Genomic DNA, 20,468 nt, shown 5'->3' on the forward strand with positions numbered 1-20,468 from the left:
CCCCCCCCCCCCCCCCACCCACACAAGTCTGGTCGGCTCCCACCAGGAGGCCAAGGGTGCCACCGGCTCGGCTTTTTTGAAGTTCAAATTACTGGCCGCAGGGATCCAGTGTATGTGAAAACACCTGAATACTCAAAATCCACCAAATCACACGGACGTCACCACAGCATCACTCTGAAAAACACCGTCCACCGTCCTGACTCGCAGCGGGGATGGCAACCGAAAAAGCTGGGGGTGAAATCTGTACACCTATTCTTTTTTTTTTTTTAATTCATCTCCAAAGTGCAACACTTTCATAAACCGTCCTGTCAATGAATGTAAATGAGATTCGTTTTTCTCCCAACTGCTTGGTCCACGGCAATGGTCAGTTCAGTCAAAGAAAAGGTGGGCAGGGGGGGGAGGAAAAGAAGTCCGTGTTCGAAAAAAAAGCCCGGCGTCCTCTTCTGAGTGGGGGCCTCTACCTGCCAAAGATGCTCTCGTACTCGAGCAGTATGAGCTCCACTATCTGGTTCTGGTAGACCATGTGGACCGCGATGTTGCCCGTCTCGGTCTCGGGCCTGAGCAGCGTGGGTCCGAACACAATGGCCACGCTCTGGGTGGTCATGCGGTTGGCCTCCCCGTGGTCAATCACCCTAGGAGAGGAGAGGGAGGGGGGGGGGGGGGGTAGAGAGAAGTAGAACACGAGGACATTTAAAGATGGAATGTGTCATAAATGGCTTTAGGTGAGCGTGTGTTTGTTTGACAACCCTTTGGTTTCAGTGCAGTGTTTCAGAAAAAACATTACGGCCTTTACAAACATCTTTAGGGCCCCCGAGATCGAGGGCTGAGGCAAGCCTCGCGACACACACACACACACACACACACACACACACACACACACACTGTAACACTACTGAATGCTCCAGGCTAGAGCATAATAGCCTTTTTAAATAGAATCTACATCCTTGCATGCAGATGCACAAAACAATAACATATTCATGGAAGGGAGGGAAAGAAAAAAAAAAAAAAGAAGATTAAATCCGCTCGCTGATATACGTAGACCTCCATACACTGAATGTCACGCTATAAATTTCCTCAAGAAACACCACTTTATAGGTACTGAATTACAGCAAACACAGCGCCATATAAATGCAAATTGGAAACGCAGGCAAATGTCATTGTGAACATATGATATAGCCGCTGGCTGCGGTGGGCCAAGAATACACGTTCAAACCTGGCCTGGAGTTTTTGTGTTTGCCCGCAGGCTGATGGGTCTGAGGAAAAGGTAAACGCCGAGAGCCCGAGCAGGAGAAAGACATCTGTGCCATTTATGATCCGCGTGCATGAGACTCACCCCCAAGTCACCGCTCGGGGCTCGAGAGTTAACAGCCAGACATGTTGCCGTGGCACCCAAAGGCCAATCAAAATCAGAAGAATGGCCACACTGTCCAATGAAGAGCAATCCAACAGAGTATGTATGTATGTGTGTGTGTGTGTGTGTGTGTGTTGGGCCTGTGTGTGTGTGTGTGTGTGTGTGTGTGTGTGTATTTGAGCGGCTGTATGTGTGTTTGGGGCAACACACACTTGTTCTCAATATTTTCTTTGGTATTGATTTTCCTTGGATGGTGGCTCATTCTTATTTAGAGATAAAATGGATGCTTTGACAGATCAATCTAATATTATATGATGATGTGAATATATATATATATATATATTCTGTGTGTGTGTATATAGATATAGGTTTCTGGCAACTACAGGGAAATGTGTGTATATAATGTATGTTATTCATGCTTGTTTGGGACACTTTAAAATGTTCCAAAAGTTCCAAAAACACAAAAAGTCATGAAATATCTGATTTATATCATGAGACATAAATAAGCCTCAGAATCTGATGAAGCATTTAGAGCCGACCCTCAATACCTTTCAGAATTAAACATACACGTTTTGGTTCAGTACACGGCCCTGAGTGGAAGTCAGCTATGTAGTAGGTTTTTAAATGTCCAAACTGTCAGGATTATCAGACTCAGTGAAGGGGTTCTCATGCCTTTATTACTGCCAAAGAAAGTATGAAACCTAGATATAATCATTTCCTTGGTAAGCATTAAAGGCCATAAAGTCTGCGAGACATCATTGTGTGAATGAAGCAGATTGAGATTAAGTGTGAGGGAGCAGTTCCTGCACTTCTTCTTACCTCCGCAGGTGTTTGAAGAGGACTTGCATTGTGTCGTGGTTGGGTTTTGGCAACTTCTTGATTAAGTCTTTGATTGAATTCTCCCGCTGCTTGTAGTCGGAGCATTCTGAAAGCAGAGAAAAGGGCAGCCGGTCAGTGAGCGCACATGAGCGGGGCGCCATCTTGTGGCAAACTAAGGGACGCAAATGACGGCGTCATAAGTGTATCTGAGCGGTGGTCCTTTGAGTTACTCACTGATGGCGTTCACGAAGTCATTGAAGGATCCGTAAGTGAAGAGAGGCTCGGGAAGCTCCCTGAAGAACATCTTCAGAGCTCCGGTGGTGACGTGGATGTCCTCCCACTTACTGTCATTCAGATCCACCTTTTCATCTGATGGAGGGTGTGATGGAGAAACGAGGATGTTACAAGCGTGCACTACAGCAAAACTCTCATGTATCGACAAATCCGTGTGCAGAAACTGTGTGTGTGTGTGTGTGTTCTGTTAGCGGCCGGCCGGCAGACCGGAAGCAGAGGGCGACTGGAGTCCTTACCGTGATTTACAGCAAAGCGGAGCTTCTGGATCACCGCCAGGTTCCCGCTCACTCTGTATAAGCCGTCAATGCTGAGACCTGCGGGACAAAAGCAGAGGGTGTAAATGAGGACCCCTGCCAAGCCAAGCTGACCTCATGCAAACAGCACCGACAAACTCTGACTGGTCAAACATTTTGCATTTCCTCGCATCACCTCGTGTCCTGTTAAAAAAGACAAACCTGCCATATGCTCAAAATATGGATCGGATGGATTTCTGTCTGATAAAAAAAAAGTAAGAAAGTGGAAAAATGAGTAGAAATTGCTTTTGGGTGAAATCACTGATTCACCAGGCTCCGCTGATTCAATACGGGGCCGTCTGGAGGTGGTGGTGGTGGTGCCAGACACACCGCGAGGACAGAGGGCGGAGATATGTCATAGACGGCTGAAACGGCGGCTGAGGAAAACCGTGTGATGTGGTTTAAAGCTCCGGGAAAAGATTGTGATCGTCGAACCTCATCAGAGAGGTTCATCAGGGGGGCTTCATTCTCTCACACACACACACACACACACACTTTCATGTATTGTTTTTGTACTTTCGATGTGAATCTAGCTGAGAATGGATTCACTTGTGACCTATCTGTGGCCTATGTAAGATAGAATGTCTGAGTGAATCACTGGTGAAACGTTTATTTTATATTATGATTATGCCCCTTATCGCCCCCTTTCATTCTCGTAGTAAGATAGTCCCCATTCGTTCTGAATATTGTATTCACATGCGTTCACATTGCTGACCATCAGTGACGGGGGGGCACACAGTCAGGTGGGTGTCGGCTCATACCTGTGTTCTCCACATGGTCGATGCACATCTTGACGAAGTTGGGCACTGACGTGTTCTCCCGCTGGCACAGACTGGTCAGACTGCAGCCAAACACCTGATCTGTGAATTACAAAGCGCACACGCATTTCTAACTTTGGCCTCTCCGGCGGAGGGCGACCGAGAGGACGCGCGCACTGATCGGGTAGCGATCGAGCGCGGAGCTGGTGCCCGTGCCGCAGTCTGCCTGAATACCTTTGATGTAGCCCTTGTCTCGGACGGCCTGATAGGTGGGCCGGCGCGTCAGGAACTTCTTGAGCTTCAACCTGGTTTTCTTCTGGTCTGATGAGTCCATACTCACGGAGGTCTTCATCACTGGGGAAGACGGGCAGGATAAGAGGGTCTTTCTTTAAGACACTTAACAACAACAACAACAACAACAACAACAGCGTATACAGGATGTTGTTGTAGGGACAGCGGCAGCCTCCACCAGCCTCACCTCTGTTCTTCTTGGAGTCCCGGTGGTCTTTCTCCTTGTCCTGCTTCTCAGCTCCTGGAGACTCGGGCATGTCCTCCTCGATGGCCTCATCTGACTCCCAGGCCTGGATAGGAGGAGACACACACACACACACACACACACACACACACAGTGTGTACTGTTAGATACATTCAGATTTAAGTCAGCCCGGACTCATTTGACTCTCGAGAGTCCCATTTGTGCCAAAACCAAGCTCGCAGCAGCCTGTCCACTCTCTTGAGAGTGGACCCTTTTACTGCAGTTTGTTTGATCAGGTGTTTGATTTAAGCTCTGGTGGCATTAAATAAAGATACAGAATGGTGGGAAAATCCTAGTCTGGACTGGTCATTCGGCTATTTTTGCTATGAGGTTACAGTTGTTTTTACAATTGCTGAGTCACTTTTCTCCGTACCAGTTCACTTTTCCGTAACAATTCACACAGTCAGTGCAGCAGAAGTCAACGTGGACTAAACTGCGGATCCCTTTGCATTGCTTTCACTCTGAATTCAAGATTTTGCTAATGAACGCTGTCTCCTCACGTGTGTGTTGATGGTCTCTGTGAGGGCCCGGTACCAGTCGTTGATGACGCTGTCGATCTCCGACTGGATCAGCAGCTCCGTCCCTTGACGAGTCTTCAGCTGTGTGGGGGGGGGGGGGAGGAAAAGTCAACATGACAGATGACCAAAACCCGCCACGTTAACAGGTATAAAGCGCAAGGTTGTTCTACGGCGGATCCACCGCGTTTGATACCTCGATGACGTGTTTCTTGCTCGACTTGTCCTTGGAGGCCCACTCCACCGACCCCCCTCGCAGATCAACGGTGAACTCGGGCTTTGACTGGTTGCTGCCGAACTTCTGGAATCAAGGGAACAGTATGAGAGTCCGTGTCTGACACAAAAAGGACATGACAGGGACGGTGGCTGGTGTTTTAGGGTGTTCGTGTTAAAAACAAGACGTAAGACGGAGAGAGCGTCACTGTTTCGGATTCAAATGTCTGTGTTCTCCTCAGAGTGTTTTAAAAGCACAGACACTAAAGCTACTACAATGCTTGTTGGAGCCGGTTTCACACTCTTAAACCCTGTGAATCTCATTATTTTGGAACTCTTCATGTATGCACACACATCTTTAGTGCTGTGTTACAGGAAAAGACAAAAAAACACTGTTAGTTGTTGTCATTCATTCTACGTGCATTTTAATATATAGCGTTTTTGTTAAGGTTCTTTTAAGATTCAAGCTATTCAATAACTTTCAAGGCCTTGTGAGTTGAATCCTACAGGGTGTAATGCAAAAGATGTTAGTGGAACACAGAACCTTATGAGTGTTTGTGATAAAGACTGGAAAATTCAAACAATGATAGATGATAACTGTCATTCTGCTTTTTGTTTCTACCCCATCAGAAGAAAATCTAAATTGACATGTTTTGGAGTTCGACACTGGTAAAGGGGCGTCCTTGTGTCCTTCTCCATCTCTCTCTCCTGTCGTCTCTATACTACCGGGTGTTTGGAAAACTCCACAACCTTTTGAGGCTTAATTTCATCTTTCCGTCCAACCTGCATTACTGATGTATTGTGATGTATGTGCCATGTTGGGGGGGAAGCTGTAAACCCAACACTGACATGTATTATCATCTTGTAAAGTTGCTGTGTGGAACATGTTAGCCAACCGTTGGCTATTTACACTTTTAGCAGACACAGAGCAACATTAGCCTGAGTCCACCTGATGAATGTAGGTCCAATATTCACTCTCCATTTAGCTCTGCTTTGGACTCTGTGAAACTAAAACAGTGAGCTAAAAGACGCTAAAATGCTTCGTAGAGCGGGGGGGTGTTACTGCAAGTCGGGCGAACCCTTTTCACATAGTCATTTGATCTGTTGTTAATGTAAAAACATTGATTAGTGCAGCTTCAAGCATTTTTACATTAGGATCTCACACACACACACACACACACACACACACACACACACACACACACGTAAAGACCACTCCCCCAGTCAGCTAAAGGGAGAGTGAATGAAAGGGAGGCCGGAGCAGCAACACATGCAGAGAGAGGGGACATACAGCGGCAGCCTGCACAGGCCTACAGTTCCCATAGGAGACAGCGGGACGGGGCTTGACTGAGCGCTTCCAGTTGCTAAGGAGAGTGAGGAGCAGCTCAGGGATGGAGCCACTGCGGTAGTAAGACTTCAGGGGAGGAGGAGAGGAGAGGAGAGGAGAGGAGAGAAAAGCAATGAAGAGAGGATGACACATTTCACAGTACAGGTGGCAATGAAGACAGGAGCAGGAATAAGGAGGAGAGAAACAACGCAGAGGTGAATGGAATGCTGCAAAAGCTCAGACACGCAACAGAAACGCGAGCCTCTTACCCAGCTGGTGCTGCCCCCCTGACCCTTTGCAAAGAGCAGGGAAGAACCCTGCAGCACTGTCCACGAGGAGGTCCAGTTTTTCCTGTATGCCACAATAAAACAAACACAACATGGGTCTTCAGACGACTCTCTCGAAAGCTTCTCGGGATTTTGAAAAAGCGGGTTTCATGCGGACCCGTTGAGATTCCCACCTGACTTTCTTTCCATTCTCCGTGATTTTGGTGACATTGAGGACTCCACACTTCTCTGAGGGCTGCGGAGGAAGACACAGATGCAGATAAGGACCTGCTAGAACACATGCATGAAAATACACACACACACACACACACACCCTGAAGCTTGAGAAGCAAATGGGTCAATGTTGTGTGTGTGGAAGTGGCCGTGCTGCTTGATGTCATGTCCAAATATCACCAGCAGAGAGCGCCCTAACGCGGCTGCAAAGTGTCAAAATAGCTGCATTTCTGCTGGTGGAGCTGTTTTTGGCGTGATGCAGTTAGATGTGGGATGTGGCATGCAGGAGGATGAGAGAAACCGAAATGCAATGCAGACTTCAGAGAGTTTAGCAGCATGAGGAGAATGACGTGTTTGTAGCAGGATGATAAGTGTGGTGCGATGCAGTGCAAAGCTGGCATACTAACGGTCGAGGGGTGCTTAGGAGATGAGGGGCAGGAGTCAGAGTCTGGAGAGCTCTGCTTGGGCGCCGGAGCACACTCCTACCAACAAGAGGCACAACATGATGAGTCGCTAATCTAACCAGCTAACTACACGACACAGTCTGAAGTTAGTGAGGAGAAGAAAATGGAACCTGGAGAGGAAGCGCAAGATTGTGTGGGATGCTGGGTCATCAAAAGGTAAGGATGAAGGGAAGGGGAGTTAGGATTTCGGTTAAAGACAACATGCTTTTTGAGCTAGTGCGTTAATTCAGAGGGAGAGATTTTATCCCAAATGACGCTACGTTCCCTTCCTGTTTATCCAAGAACAAATCAGGCGCCTTTGATTGAGTGAGCACACGGCTTTGATTGTCACATCACCACAGCTGTTTAAAGTGTTCTACAGGACGCACTGAGAGGGAATCACTACAGATCATCTGTTGATCGGAGGAGGGGCAGAGACGAGAGGCTCTGCGTGGTACCAACTTTATCACGGTACAGAGAGAGACGGAATCTCCTCTTGCGTGGCTCGGAAGCGAACCGCCAGAGTTTGAAAGGGAACTGCAACGAAACCGCCACAGGGTCAGCCTACAATGTATGTTTTCACTCTTCAGACTTCAGACATTTTTACATTGAGACCTGTTGGTGTCCAGTGGAAACGTCCCCTAACAAACATGACATGTGCGCTACCTTGGTTTTTTTTTTCCCCCTTGCTTTTCAAATGCAATGCATGTGCACATTTTACAGAGAGAGTTAAAAAGAAGAAATGAATTCAATACCTCAAGTCACGAAGATGCCCCAAATAAAATATAAACTAAGTCTGAAATTCTACATTAAAAGGGGCACCCCACTGACAGTTGCAATAATGCCTTCTCATGATGCTGTCGGGGGTTATCTCAACTTGGGATTGGAGACTAAAATGCTGTCACAGAGAGAAACCTGCAGGACGGACTGGGAGCATGGAGTTTGAATGGCGTGGGCATTTGTGAGGCAGCTACGACGTTTTTTTTTTTTTATTTGAAAAAAAACTATTAAATAAATGGTGCTCTCAAATTCATAATTTGTGCATGAATTAACAACATATTCATATTGTTGGGTTATCACATTGACGACATTTGTCCTGTAATGATTGGACTTTGCTTTAGTTTGACGCAAATATACCACTGTGTGGCCTACTAATGCTACTAATGGACATCTAATCTAAATACACAGCTTAGACTCAGTGTTTGATTTGTTTTGATTTTTGCGCAAGAGACACGAGAACACACATTTGTTTTTAGCCTGATTACCTGTCGGACAATGTTGTGTTGTCTTTGATGCCCGTTAGACATATGTGAAAATGTCAACTATAGTTCCATGTTTGAAATATATTTCACACTTTAATATATTGTTTTATTTTTATATATATATAAAAATATGTGTTGTCATGTCACTCGTGAATCCAATACTGCAATGCTAAATGACTAGAGCACTCTTTTAAGACAGTACGTCTCTTGTAATGGATGTGGAAGTTAGCCTACAACCTGAATCTGTACAAAAGTCAATGCAAAACCGGACACTTAAAGTGGGTTCTCACTGTCTGATAACAACATCCACAGCGACATGTAAAAACACACACGCTTGTCATTTGAATAACACACCACTCCTTTGCCAAGATTCCCAAATAAAAGAGACAAATTAAGCCATTGTAAGCCTTTTCCTCTGTTGATCTGAAAGCGTCATTAGCACTCTGGGATTAAACTCGACTGCCAATAAGACAGGTAATGGAAAAGCCTGCAGCAACAGGAGTGCCTGTTACCACACCAATCAGACCCAACAGTCCGTGAAACCGCTTCAGTTCCCTTCATCTTCGCTGTGTCTCACCTTGTCGTTGAGGTCTAAGACGTAGGTGCTGTGTCTCCACTTGGTGAGGACGATGGGATCCTGCTGCTTCCTCTCCAGACTGCGACTCTTGGGGGCCTCGCCGGACTGAGGGGAGATGTTGTACTGCGGAGACAGACAGGAGAGCGGAAGTTTAGACATCGCAGAGTTCCTCCAAGCACGCCCTTCAGTATCCCTCCTCTCCTCCTCGCCCCCTACCTCTCCTTTTATTCTCCACAGCACCATTGGACAGAGGGACTTCTCTTACAGCCCAGGCATCGTCTTCAGCAGTCCACTGACTGTATCCATGTCCGCACCCCTGCCCATTCACTCTGAGAGTGGACTGCTCTATTCTGATCAGCTCTCCAGATTAGCAGGTAATGAGCCAGTAATAGTCCGTCACCCAGAGTGCAACACAAACACAAGCTCCTGTGTGAGCTCCTCTGACGCTCATCCACTTACATTAACAGGACCAGTCTTAAGAATACACACCATGGGGGGGGGGGTTCATAGGATGATCTTACCTTGGGCAGTTCCCATTCTGACCTGGACCCATCAGCGCTGTAGTAGTAGGGTCGTCCTTGTTCATCCACGTGTTTTATCCACTGCAGACACAGATACACGCAGATATGATTTGCTGGGGTGAATCTAAAATACACATTAAATGAAGTACCAAAGGCACGTCCCCCGGACAACTGTGATAAGCCTATGAGTTGGAATGGTTCGTCACTAGACTGCACCTTCTCCTGCGTGTACTCGGAGACGTAGAGAGTGTGTCCATGTTCGTCCAGCTCCTCGGACCAGCCTCTCGGGGGCGATCCGTACTGGCTGTCGGACTGACTTGAGTGGGTGCTGTGACAGTTTTCCTCGGAGGACAGCGGCTAGGGAGGACAGACAAAGAAAAAGAGACGGAGGGCTTAATGATAAAGGTTTTTACGTGGTCCTTTTCCTTTACTTCAGTATGTCCATTTTATGCCCCTATACACACATAGATAGACAAATAACTGACTTTTTACTCCACCACATTTAGTAGCTACAGCACCCAGTTAGCTTAGCTAGCTTAGCAGTAACGTTACAAAGACTGGGAACAGTTTCTGAGCGAATTAGACAAACAAGATACATTATAACGTGTTAATACGTGAGCATCAGAGGTGCTGGCAGGCACGCTATCATACTTTTGGACCGAGCCAGGCTCACACAATGATACATCTGTACAATTAGGGCTGCTACTAATGATTATTGCCATTTATTTCTGATTAATCTGCTTATCTGATACATTGATAAATGAATTGGTCAATGAAATGTCAAGAAGAAGAATTCCCCTGAACATTCTTTTTTTTGTTCGACCAACTAAAATGCAAAGATATTCAGCAAAATTTCACATTTGAGAAGCTGGAACGGGTTAAAAAAAAAAACATGTTTGTATGTTCATTCATTTTCTGTTGACTGACTCATCAATTTAGCGCTGATTATATTCCCATAATACTGTATGTAATTGGCCATCCTTGCTCTCCAGCAACATAATACTGCAATAAACCAAACCACCACATGGGGGCAGTGTTGGCTAGTTAGGCATACTGACGGGAAACCATAACTTCCCCATATCAAAGGCACTCTTGTCAGTAACCACAACATCATTTATTAAAGTCCTTTGAGGTCCACCACAGCCTGTTTATTTAAGACTGACGGCCAGAGAGTCCATTTACAGACTGTTTATGTCCTCTCCTCTCGCACACACTGAATACCTGGATCCAGTGTTTAAGCGTGTGATCAGACCGACAGAGGTCACATCGTATCACAATTAGATGACTTTTATTTATTCATTTTTTTTTTTTACAGTGTACGTCCCATGCAAAACTACATAAAGAAATGGCTTCAATTGGCTTCAGCACCCCTCACCTCACTCTCTGCTGTGCCCTGGCTGTCTCCTCGGATACTGCTGGTGCTGCCACTGGTGTCCCTGGTGCGCGGCGGCTTCCACGTCCGCTCTCCCGTGGCGCGGTTGTAGTAGAAATGCCTGCCGCTCAGGTCTTTGTGGGTCTCCCAGTCGCCCAAGATGTGGAGAGGGGAGCCGGAGGGGACGGGCGGCAGGCTGGACTGGGAGATCTTCAGCTCCTGGAGGTTGGTGTAGACCGGCGAGTCGGACCGGCCCTGACCTGTAGGTGATGTCGTCTGGCGGAGGGAAGGAGATGAGGACAGAGGTCAGATCATGTACGAGTCTATACAGGTCTTTTTTTTTTTTTTCAGATCTGAACATTCTACTCTTTCCTGTTTTTCTGATATTCCCTAACTTCTTCACAGCCTTCATGAGTGTCCAGGTTTTCCTCCATAACCAGAAGGGGCCCTGAAATCCCTCCAGAGTCCAAGTGTCTGTAGGAATGCTGGCCCTGTCCAGCACAGAAACCAGCAGTTATCACATCCTGGACTGGCCTATGGAATGTGACACGCTGAGCTGTTAAACGTTTAAATCACAAGCGTGCACATTTAGCTGCAGACCTGCTGTACATGAAGAGCGTGAAGGTGAGGCGGTGAGTTGCGAGCCTCTCTGCCAGTTTGCACGGCAGGATGCAGCTGCCGATCAAATCAGATGCCGCATGTGGCTTGCAGATACTTTAAAACCATATCAGTCCAACTCTAATCGGGTCCTCAAACCAGATGGAGTCAGTACAGTTACGCAGTGATACAATGAAATGCGATCCAGGAAGTGCCGTTGTAGCAAAAGTTGAAACTTATACTAGTTCAGGCGAGCATGGATGACTTTTTCCAAATCTTTAGGGCTGAAGGAAGGGCTCAAAATAAGTCTGATTATTATTATATCTGTCCACCACCCTGACGGGCTGACACAGAGCCGTGCAGCGAGTGAGCAGGCAGCAGGTTCAGTATTCCGACAGGATGCATGTTGCGGGGATTGAACCTGTCACTTTCCAGTGACAAGAACAAGCCACCTTCTTAGCAACCGTGCTGCCGTAAATAATGCTTCAAATTGCATAGAAGATATGTTGGTGGTTAAAATGAAGACGATAAGAGTGTGGAAATAAGCAGAATTTGCATAATGCAAGGCAAAGACGAGTTGAGAGGAAGTGAGAGGGGAGATAAGATGGCGGGTACCTTCTGAGCAAGTGCTGATAAGGAAAACTCAATGAGTAGCATTAGACTTATAGACTTAAAACTTCAGGGTGGCACATTGTGCATATACTTGACTGGACGACAATTTAACAACAACTAGCCACAGTCAATGCAATAATCTTAATAACAAAATGTGGCCCCACGGTGTCAGCGCAGACGCACTTCAAAGACAGTTCTAAAAGTGGTCTTTGAAAACTTGGCAGCGCCCGAAGGCCCAAAAGCCAGAAAGCTACGTTTCCTTGGCTACAGCTCGGAGCCTTTAACATTGTTCTGAATGCTCCTGGAAAATATTTTGGGTTTTTTGGAGCAGGGCTGAGTCTCTGACACTGATGCCAGACTTTTGTCTCTCTAGAGGAGATCCAGCACCAAACAGTCTGTAAAACACAGAGCGGATAAAAGTCTGAGCAGAAAAGAATGGGCTGTCTGAGGCTGTGCCAGCACCGCACCTCTCCCCCTCTGTTACAGGTGAGGAATGTGGATGGGGGGGGGGGGGGTGGCCACTTCAGTAAGAGGATTTGAACTGTTTTCAGGACCCAGATGGGACTTCCTGCCGGTCTTAGAATAACAGGAATATTTATCATATCAATTATTATTTAATATCCTGCCCAAATGCGGGAGCAGAGGGAAGGTTCCAGCGGTGTCCTGCTGTTTTCAGTTAGCTTTACCTGCTGTTTCTCAGCTTCAGTCCAGCGCACGGTTGTGCTCGACCACGGAGGCAGACCGCTGAGAGATGATGGTTTGGCTGAACTCGGATTCAGACCCATCAGTCACAAAACCAGAATGGAGCCAGTGTGCTGCAGCTTTAATTGGGTTTTAGGGAATAATGTGGTAATGATCGAGTCTAAACGCAGATGATTGAGTGTGGCCTGAGAGTGAGGCAGGGGTCAAATCTATTTAGATTCCACTCAGGCCGCACAGACCAAACAAAAGTCATTAACAAGCTTTCCGTCAATTTTGACAGAAACCAAAACATTTTCCTGCGTGCGCTCTCCAGTTTCATTCAGACAGTAATTTAACAATCATTTTGGACAGAGCGGTGTGTGCACATGGCCTGTTGCTGTGCAGAGGAACACAGGCCCACTGTTGACGTGCATACTGCACATGTCACATATCATTTAACCTCGTATCATTCATGCTACCTTTACAGGGAGTATGTCTTGAACTGTGCTTAAAGAGGGAGTTTATGGATCTAGTATTGCACCACCAATATAAAAGGAGGTGGCAAGATGGCAGATTTGAAGAATGGTCAAAACAGAAGCAGCAGATGCTGAGTTATCTTGGCTTTCATGGGTCAAGCTCCAAAACGGTTGCTGACTTTCCATCTAGCGCCATCATCAGGTCAAAATGTGTCCAACACTCTGGTTTGTGACCGAATACATGCAAAAACAATAGCATTCTCATCAGCCTCAAATGTACATGTGCTAACACGCTAAACTAAGATGGTGAACATGATAAGCAACACACCTGCTACTCATCAGCATGTTAGCATTGAAACTGTGAGCATGTTAGCGTGCTGATGTTTTAGCATTTGGCTCACAGCACAGCATCACAGAGCCACTAGCATGGCTGCAGACTCTCCCGCGACCCGATCCGGACCCGGAGCACTATGGAGCAGTTTTTTCATGAGTGGCTCCCTGTTTTGTTCATGCACATGCGCGAGGACATGCACACGCATACGTTTGTGCACTTGTGTGACAAGATAAGACATTCCTGCCAGTGGTTTCACACTATTCCACTGATCAACAGGTGGCGATAATGCGCCACTGAATGTGGAAATGAGCCAACAATGGCAGGAAAGAAGGAGACTGTTTGCAAGTAAACATCAATGTAAACAATGCATGATTTAAAATCAGCTCTGCAAACCTTTTTTTTGAAGAAGAAGAAGGAAAGGCATTCAGCACGTTTGTTAGACCTCGAGGATACTCAGCATACCTTTAGTGTGTTCTCCACAGGGTGCCTTTAATCAGTCATTTGGACTCAGGTAAAGGGCCAGGTCTCAGTTTTACATTAAGACCTCTATAATATAAATAAACACATAACATCAGAAACACTTTTTTAACCTTTAAATTTGGTTATTAAAGAATTGTTAATTTTCTTAATAAATGATCTGAAACATCTTCAACCAAAAAATGCGCCGATATCAGTGATAAACTAAAAACATCGACCCAGTCAATATATGACTCGGGTGCTACCACTCCACCTTTAAAAACCTTTTTTTTTTTTTTAAAGAAAAATAGATGAGTAACTGCTCCCTTGAAACCAAGTAACAAACTCAAAATAGAAGTGATGTCAAGAGACAATGGGTGCCCTCTTTTGCAAAAAAATGGACTGTTCTGTATCAGATTGAAAAGCCTTATGCAATGCACACCATATGCTGAGGGAGAAGTCCAACACAGGCCTGGAATAGCACCAGACAGCAGAGGCACTTTCTACAGTAAATGTTTAATTGAACTCAACATCAAGTGTTCTGCTGGCAGACTGCAGTCACATAGTATCTGCTCGTTTCAGACGGGCAAACTTCTGCGAGGACCTTATTAAATGTTACCTGGAATTCAATTTAACAGATTCAACAGAACAAAGCTGGCAATGCCTGCCAGGCGTCTGATGGAAAGTTCTCAAACTGTAAATGGACAGTCGGAGGAAAAGGACACCAGGAAATGAATTGCTACGGAACATGAAATCCATCTGTTGGCAAAGCAGACACCCCCTGTTCTATATTAATCTACGAGCGGGCACAGTGCAAAGACACATTTCACCTTCAAGACACTTTTAGGCTAACAAAGTCCACATATTTTCATGTCCATCATGCCTCATTTCAGGTCCCTTATCTGTGGTGTCACCTTGTATCCAGGGCTGCACACAAACACCTCGTCATCATCCTCCCCGGCTTTCCTGTAACCTCTGAACGTACTGAATGCGCGACGCATGGCGATGCAAGGCGGCCATCAAGCGCGACGGGACGAACGCTGACCCCCTGTGGCTTTTCCTCCCTCCAACACACACACAAACTCCCTTTTTTTTTTTCCTCTCTGTCCTTTTGGCTGTGCAGCGGCCCAGTTGAAGGCAGGGAGGGAATTTGAGACCGACTGTGACAGACGCGAAGGGGAACAGGATCTTTCTACCTCGCAAAACACACACACACACACACACACACACACAGCATGGCACACAAACCCATCTGACACAACAGGAAATGACACCGAAAAAGTCAGAGCTTCCTTTACCAGAGTGTGTTTCTAGTTTTTAGCTTTTAGTCAAAGTGGCCACTGACAAGACGCGTTGACAGACAAAATCGGCAGTTCGATCAGACTGTTTCACCAGAGGCCGGGCGCTATATTTAACCTGGCTGCTACACTCCACACACACCGGAGCAGAGAGACCCGAGACTGTCGGGGAAAAAACGATGCCACTGGTCACTACTGGGCAATCACTTTGTCCTGCTCTCATCTTTCACCTGAACAAATGAGGGCTAAGGAGATGATCGACTGAGCAGCAGCGTATAAGCAAAGTTGTAGCCTGGTTTGAGGGGCAGAAAAAAATGAAATGAAATAGCAAAAGGAAGGAAGACAGAAAAAGGATGTAGCAGAAAGTGAGAGAGCATTGACACTTTGTGAACTTTACCTGCATCAAGGCTGAGGTTAAGAAGGTATGATGAGGTATATAAAGAAGGAGCATACTAGTGTCGGGTTTTTAGCACTTTGCAGTGTGTGTTGTAATGTCATCAAGATCTTTCAATGTCAATTTTAAACAGTAAACTTCACTCACTAAGCACCATCACTAAACAACAAAAACATATCAAAAATAAGAAAAGTAATCCTATAAAACCTAAAGCTGCACTGATCAACATTTTAAGATTGACGATGGATCAGAGAACTCTGAGCGATGTGAGAGGGATTGTTTGTAATGACAAACCCTCAGAATTATCACTGGACTTTGCGGTTTTACAGCCCGCGACTTTACCGTTTCGATTCAGAGCCGCATATTTCCCCCAGGAGTTGGTGGAGAACCATATGTAATAATAGAAGAGAGAATATTGCCCAGAAACGCAACTTCAAATGAATTCTAACGTTGCTCCTTTCTGCTGTAAGTGTAAATAACAACTTCATGGAGGTAATAATACGTATGCACATGTGTTGTGTTTACAGCTTGTTGCGCTTCCCCCTTGTGGCCAAAAGAAATCAATCATCTATCAATCACTGATGACCGTTTGTTTCTGCATATGTGATGCAAGCTACAGGACAGAGTTTTCACATTATGATTTATATCAACAGATTGAATTCAAAATATAAAAAAAAAAGAAGAAGGTCTCTTCAAATATATGATCCATTCTGCACTGCAATTTCTTGTAACACTGACCAGCAGATACAGGTATATCTGTGATAAGTTAAACACTGGACGATAATCGATATTATCAGCTCATGCACTCTCATAACAACAGTCAACAATGTAAAAAAAAAAAAACCTCAACATTTACATATTCATCTCTGTGGTCAGTGGAGATGAGTCCTTCTCACAATGCACGAGCAGTCATGTCTATGTCTGCCTGATTGTATTCTCATAGGCAGATTCCTGGCTAGTTTGAAGGGAATGAGATGTGGCAGAGAGCTGGGAGGCAGGGGATTGAGACCCCGGGGTCTCTGACAGGTAATTAAAAATAGAAAAGGACCTGAGGGGAGGGGGGGGGGGGCGGGAGGGATCCCTCCTACAGCTCGGGGGAGAGAGGCGTCTACGAGGGATGGACGGAGTGGGAGACAGAGGGCAGGAGTGAGGAGAGAGGGAGAGACGTGCTGCTGAATGCAGAACGGTCTTCACAGCAGCAGCCTGTCTGCACAGCCCTGATTAATGAGTTTCCGACTACAGGCCGGTACAGTATAGAATCCCCACAAACCGCATTAGAATGCATCATGCAGCGTGGAGAGTGTGCATGCACACCCAGCATGGAAATGTGTGATTAATCCAACTCTAATGGAGTATGTGAAGGCAGAGGGGAGCAGACGCACACAGCAAAGAACTGATGAGAATTGGCTTACTAATGGAGCCCGGTGAGATTATGCTCTGCTGCATGCTCTGCCTTGCCTTTATCATCAAGTTGGGAATACTACTGTGCCGTGCACCCCCCCTCCTCCCGCCCTACTGTGCTCGTACAATCACTAGAAAATGCCTGCGTGTAAAGAAGTGCAGGTCAGGGTGAGGGCAGCAGCGCTCGTGGGGCTGCAAGTTGCACCCCGACTCCACTAGGTGTCTCTCTCGGGTTGGGGAGGGAGGCCGGGGAGGCAGGGGCGCTGGCGAGTGGGTGGGAGTCTCCATCAAATGCATCTGGCCATGAGGAGAGTAGCGTGAGGGGGAGGGCTTTCTCTCGGTGCACACATGGCAACCCGCTCTGCAGCATCTCCACGCCGCACTTTGAGACATTATTAGTATCTGTGCAGCGGTATGCACAGAGCCACAGTGCGTGCGCCGCAACACGGAAGCAGCCTCCTTCATTCTTTTTGTTATCTTGGGCAGAGCTGTAATGCGATTCAGTCACCTTCCTGCAGCTGATTCAGAATCTGCAGCTTATTCACAATTCTGCTGCTGCCAGGATCCAGTGAGATTCGTCTAGTGTTTTCACGGAGTAGAAAATCATAATGCTTGTGCTCTATATAAATCACTGAATGGCTTAGCCGCAATATATCACTGACCTGCTGGTGCAACGAACTGCCAAAACTCCGAAGGGTTCAGTGTGCTTGAAAAGAGCTAAGTCACACAACATGTCATCCAACCACATCTAAAGTTCTAAATGGGCACGATTGAAGGTCAAAGCCTCCTGCTGCCTCCCCAGATCTCTCTCCAACAACTCCATGTCTTTTTGCATGTCTTTGTACTCTCTATGCCATGAATGGTACAAGCAGAAATTACAACAACAGCGCACACTTTCGGAACATTCTCCCCTTAAAGACACTCTCGGCGTTGCACATGAGAAGTAACAGAAGCAGCTGTGAGGCCCCCCCCTGCCCTATTCTGATGTCAGATTCCAGTGTCTGTTTCAGACACTGTTAGACAATCCAACAAGCACTTGACTGGCGCTTTTAGTTCCTCAGGAACTGGCTTGTTTCTACAGGACGGTACCTTTAATAGATAGGTCATAGATAGGTGAAGATCTGTTGGCTGGCAGGTACATCTATCAGAATTAAAAACTACTGCTGCTGTGGTGCTTATGAATTGTTTATTGTTATATTGAGAGGTGTTTCTACTATTTTGTCCACCCCATTTGCAGTATATCAATGAGGGTAGATTATTGGGTGTACCTAATAAACTTGCAACAGCAGCAGTATGTGTATATGTCTACGTGTATTTGCATTTCTTTGACAGCCCCTCTGATCGATATTTGTCTTTGATTCATATTGTTTTGAATTCCTTTTTAAGCTAAACTGTTTGTACAGGACTTTGAAACTGCCTCAGCGTGAGTTCAGCTAAATAAATAGCATGTGGACACACACAGATCTAGCCTTCATGTTTAAAGAATGCAGAAGCAAATAAATAAATAACTAACGGTAACATTATCACAACAAAAATAATTATTCTGTGTTCGATTTAAGAGGTCCTGCTATCTTCCGTCACAGATGGCGGCTGCATCAATGTCACACCTCAGCGCATGTGTGCATTTCCCCTAACTGCGTTACGTAATGCGATTGTGTAATTGAATTAGATGAAAGCAGGTTAAAGGAAGTGTGGTGGGGTTGGCGAGGAGAGGTGGCATGGTGACTGCCGGAGCTGCATCCGTGACCATGGCGACGCCCGGCCAATCAGGCAGTCACGCAGAGGAGTGTTTGAAGATGGGCCGCGGGGTTAGAGGAAAGAGGGGGGGGGGGGCAGAACACCTCTGAGCCAATGCATCAACCCACTCCTCTCCCTCTGTTCTTTTGTCCTCAGTCCTCTCATCTTTCTCCGCTGACCTCTTCCCCACCTCCTTCATCTCTCACTTCTGTTTCCCCTCTCTACCCCTCCTTTCTCTGCACACACACACACACACACACACACACACGCACACACACACACACACACACACACACGCACACACACGCACACACTCCCTGCCCCTTTTTCTCCGCTGCATCCTCAGATAATCATGCACCAAACCTCTTTGTCCATTCCTTCCCTTTCTCTCCTGACCCCTCCCAGGCTGAGCCAACGCCCGACTGCCCCCCCCCCCCCCCCCCCCGCCCTCTCTCCCTCTGCTCCAGGATGTATGATGCTGATGATGATGGTGGTGTCCATATGACCACATTAACCTACATTTCCACCTCGCTGGGTGTCAGACCACATTCGCCCGCTCCCCCATCAACCCCATTTATGATGGGGGAGCCCCACAAGCCAACCCCCCCACCCCCCCCCTTCACAAGCAGAGACTAACACAGAAATATATAACATGAACACAGATGCTTACAATCACACACACTGCTCCTCACTTCCCTTAGCAACCAGTTCCAGCCTTGTGCCTGAGTTCAGGAAGGCATCGTGTTTAAAAAGACCTGATGTTCAGCTTGGGGAAAAAAAAAAGTAGAGAGTGCTGGTAGAAAAAAATGTGAATGGAATACTTATATTGACTTGACTCACAAATGCAACTCTCTCTCACACACACACACACACACACACACACACACACACACACAGGTCAGCAAAACATGACCAGGGTTTGCGAGCGAAAGCACAAAAAATAGAAAATCCAGAGAAACCTTGAGACCAAAATGAGTCAGCATCTTTTCACTCGTCAGGATGACGGCAGCTACTTTCATTTCACGGATCAGAGGAGTCGGCGAGGGCTCACAACCTGACAAGAGACGAGAGCGATTAACCTTTTGGTCCTGAGCTGATAGCGCTCTGCTAAAATGTCAGTTTGTGTCTGTGGAAATACACCCTTCTTCTGATAAACCTCCGGTAGCTCGATGGAGAATAGCTGGTCTAATAGACACTGCTGCTGCTTGGATACTGCAGACAAAGAAGCTTCAAGGCTGCAGGAAAGGGCACTTTACCAGTTTAGAGCACAGAATGGTTTAATCTTGTAGGAAACAAGCTGCAATTGACAGCTGATCTAGAGTTTGTGTGTCAAAATGGTCTGTTTTTACATAATTACAGACACTTTTACAAACTCAGAGGATTGTTCAAACAACATCTCTGCTGTTGCTCCGTGTCTTCTGTGCGAGCAACAGAAGGGGTTTACTGTGCCTCTCCAATCAGATTTTCCTCTTGAAATGTTAATGAGCAGAAGACGGGGGAGGCTGCAGGCTCACCCCTCATGTGCAGTCTCGTGTGCATATGGGGAGACGCTGCCATTGGCCAAGAACCAGTCTGCTGCACCGAGCCACAGATTCTGCTGTCTGAGTGTGCCAGTGAGTGAGCTTAACTAGAGTGAGGGAATCAAACAATTCATATCTGGGACAACTCGTGCATGGTTATTTCATAGGCATCCAGTGGATCA

The 20,468-nt window shown here is 46.5% G+C and overlaps 1 protein-coding gene across 6 annotated transcripts in view; it reads right to left on the reverse strand.

The window, feature by feature from the left end:
- Positions 1-457: 457 nt before the first annotated feature.
- arhgap12b (Rho GTPase activating protein 12b) overlaps positions 458-20,468 on the reverse strand; it is a 46,843-nt gene continuing 26,832 nt past the window's right edge. The window contains exons 2-17 of one of the 6 annotated variants that reach the window (XM_070928416.1): positions 10,784-11,056; positions 9,625-9,765; positions 9,409-9,489; positions 8,888-9,010; positions 7,013-7,087; positions 6,566-6,627; positions 6,375-6,456; positions 4,762-4,863; positions 4,551-4,649; positions 3,994-4,096; positions 3,750-3,869; positions 3,519-3,617; positions 2,701-2,778; positions 2,405-2,539; positions 2,171-2,276; positions 458-632 (exon numbers count right to left, since the gene is read on the reverse strand). In XM_070928416.1, coding sequence (XP_070784517.1) covers positions 458-632; positions 2,171-2,276; positions 2,405-2,539; positions 2,701-2,778; positions 3,519-3,617; positions 3,750-3,869; positions 3,994-4,096; positions 4,551-4,649; positions 4,762-4,863; positions 6,375-6,456; positions 6,566-6,627; positions 7,013-7,087; positions 8,888-9,010; positions 9,409-9,489; positions 9,625-9,765; positions 10,784-11,056 — 1,854 coding nt within the window. Of the gene's footprint in view, positions 633-2,170; positions 2,277-2,404; positions 2,540-2,700; positions 2,779-3,518; positions 3,618-3,749; positions 3,870-3,993; positions 4,097-4,550; positions 4,650-4,761; positions 4,864-6,374; positions 6,457-6,565; positions 6,660-7,008; positions 7,088-8,887; positions 9,011-9,408; positions 9,490-9,624; positions 9,766-10,783; positions 11,057-20,468 lie in introns of all 6 variants that reach the window. The other 5 variants (XM_070928415.1, XM_070928419.1, XM_070928418.1 and 2 more) reach the window with 5 other exon arrangements.

Source organism: Enoplosus armatus, chromosome 21, assembly GCF_043641665.1.
Source record: "Enoplosus armatus isolate fEnoArm2 chromosome 21, fEnoArm2.hap1, whole genome shotgun sequence".
Lineage (NCBI taxonomy): Eukaryota > Metazoa > Chordata > Actinopteri > Centrarchiformes > Enoplosidae > Enoplosus > Enoplosus armatus.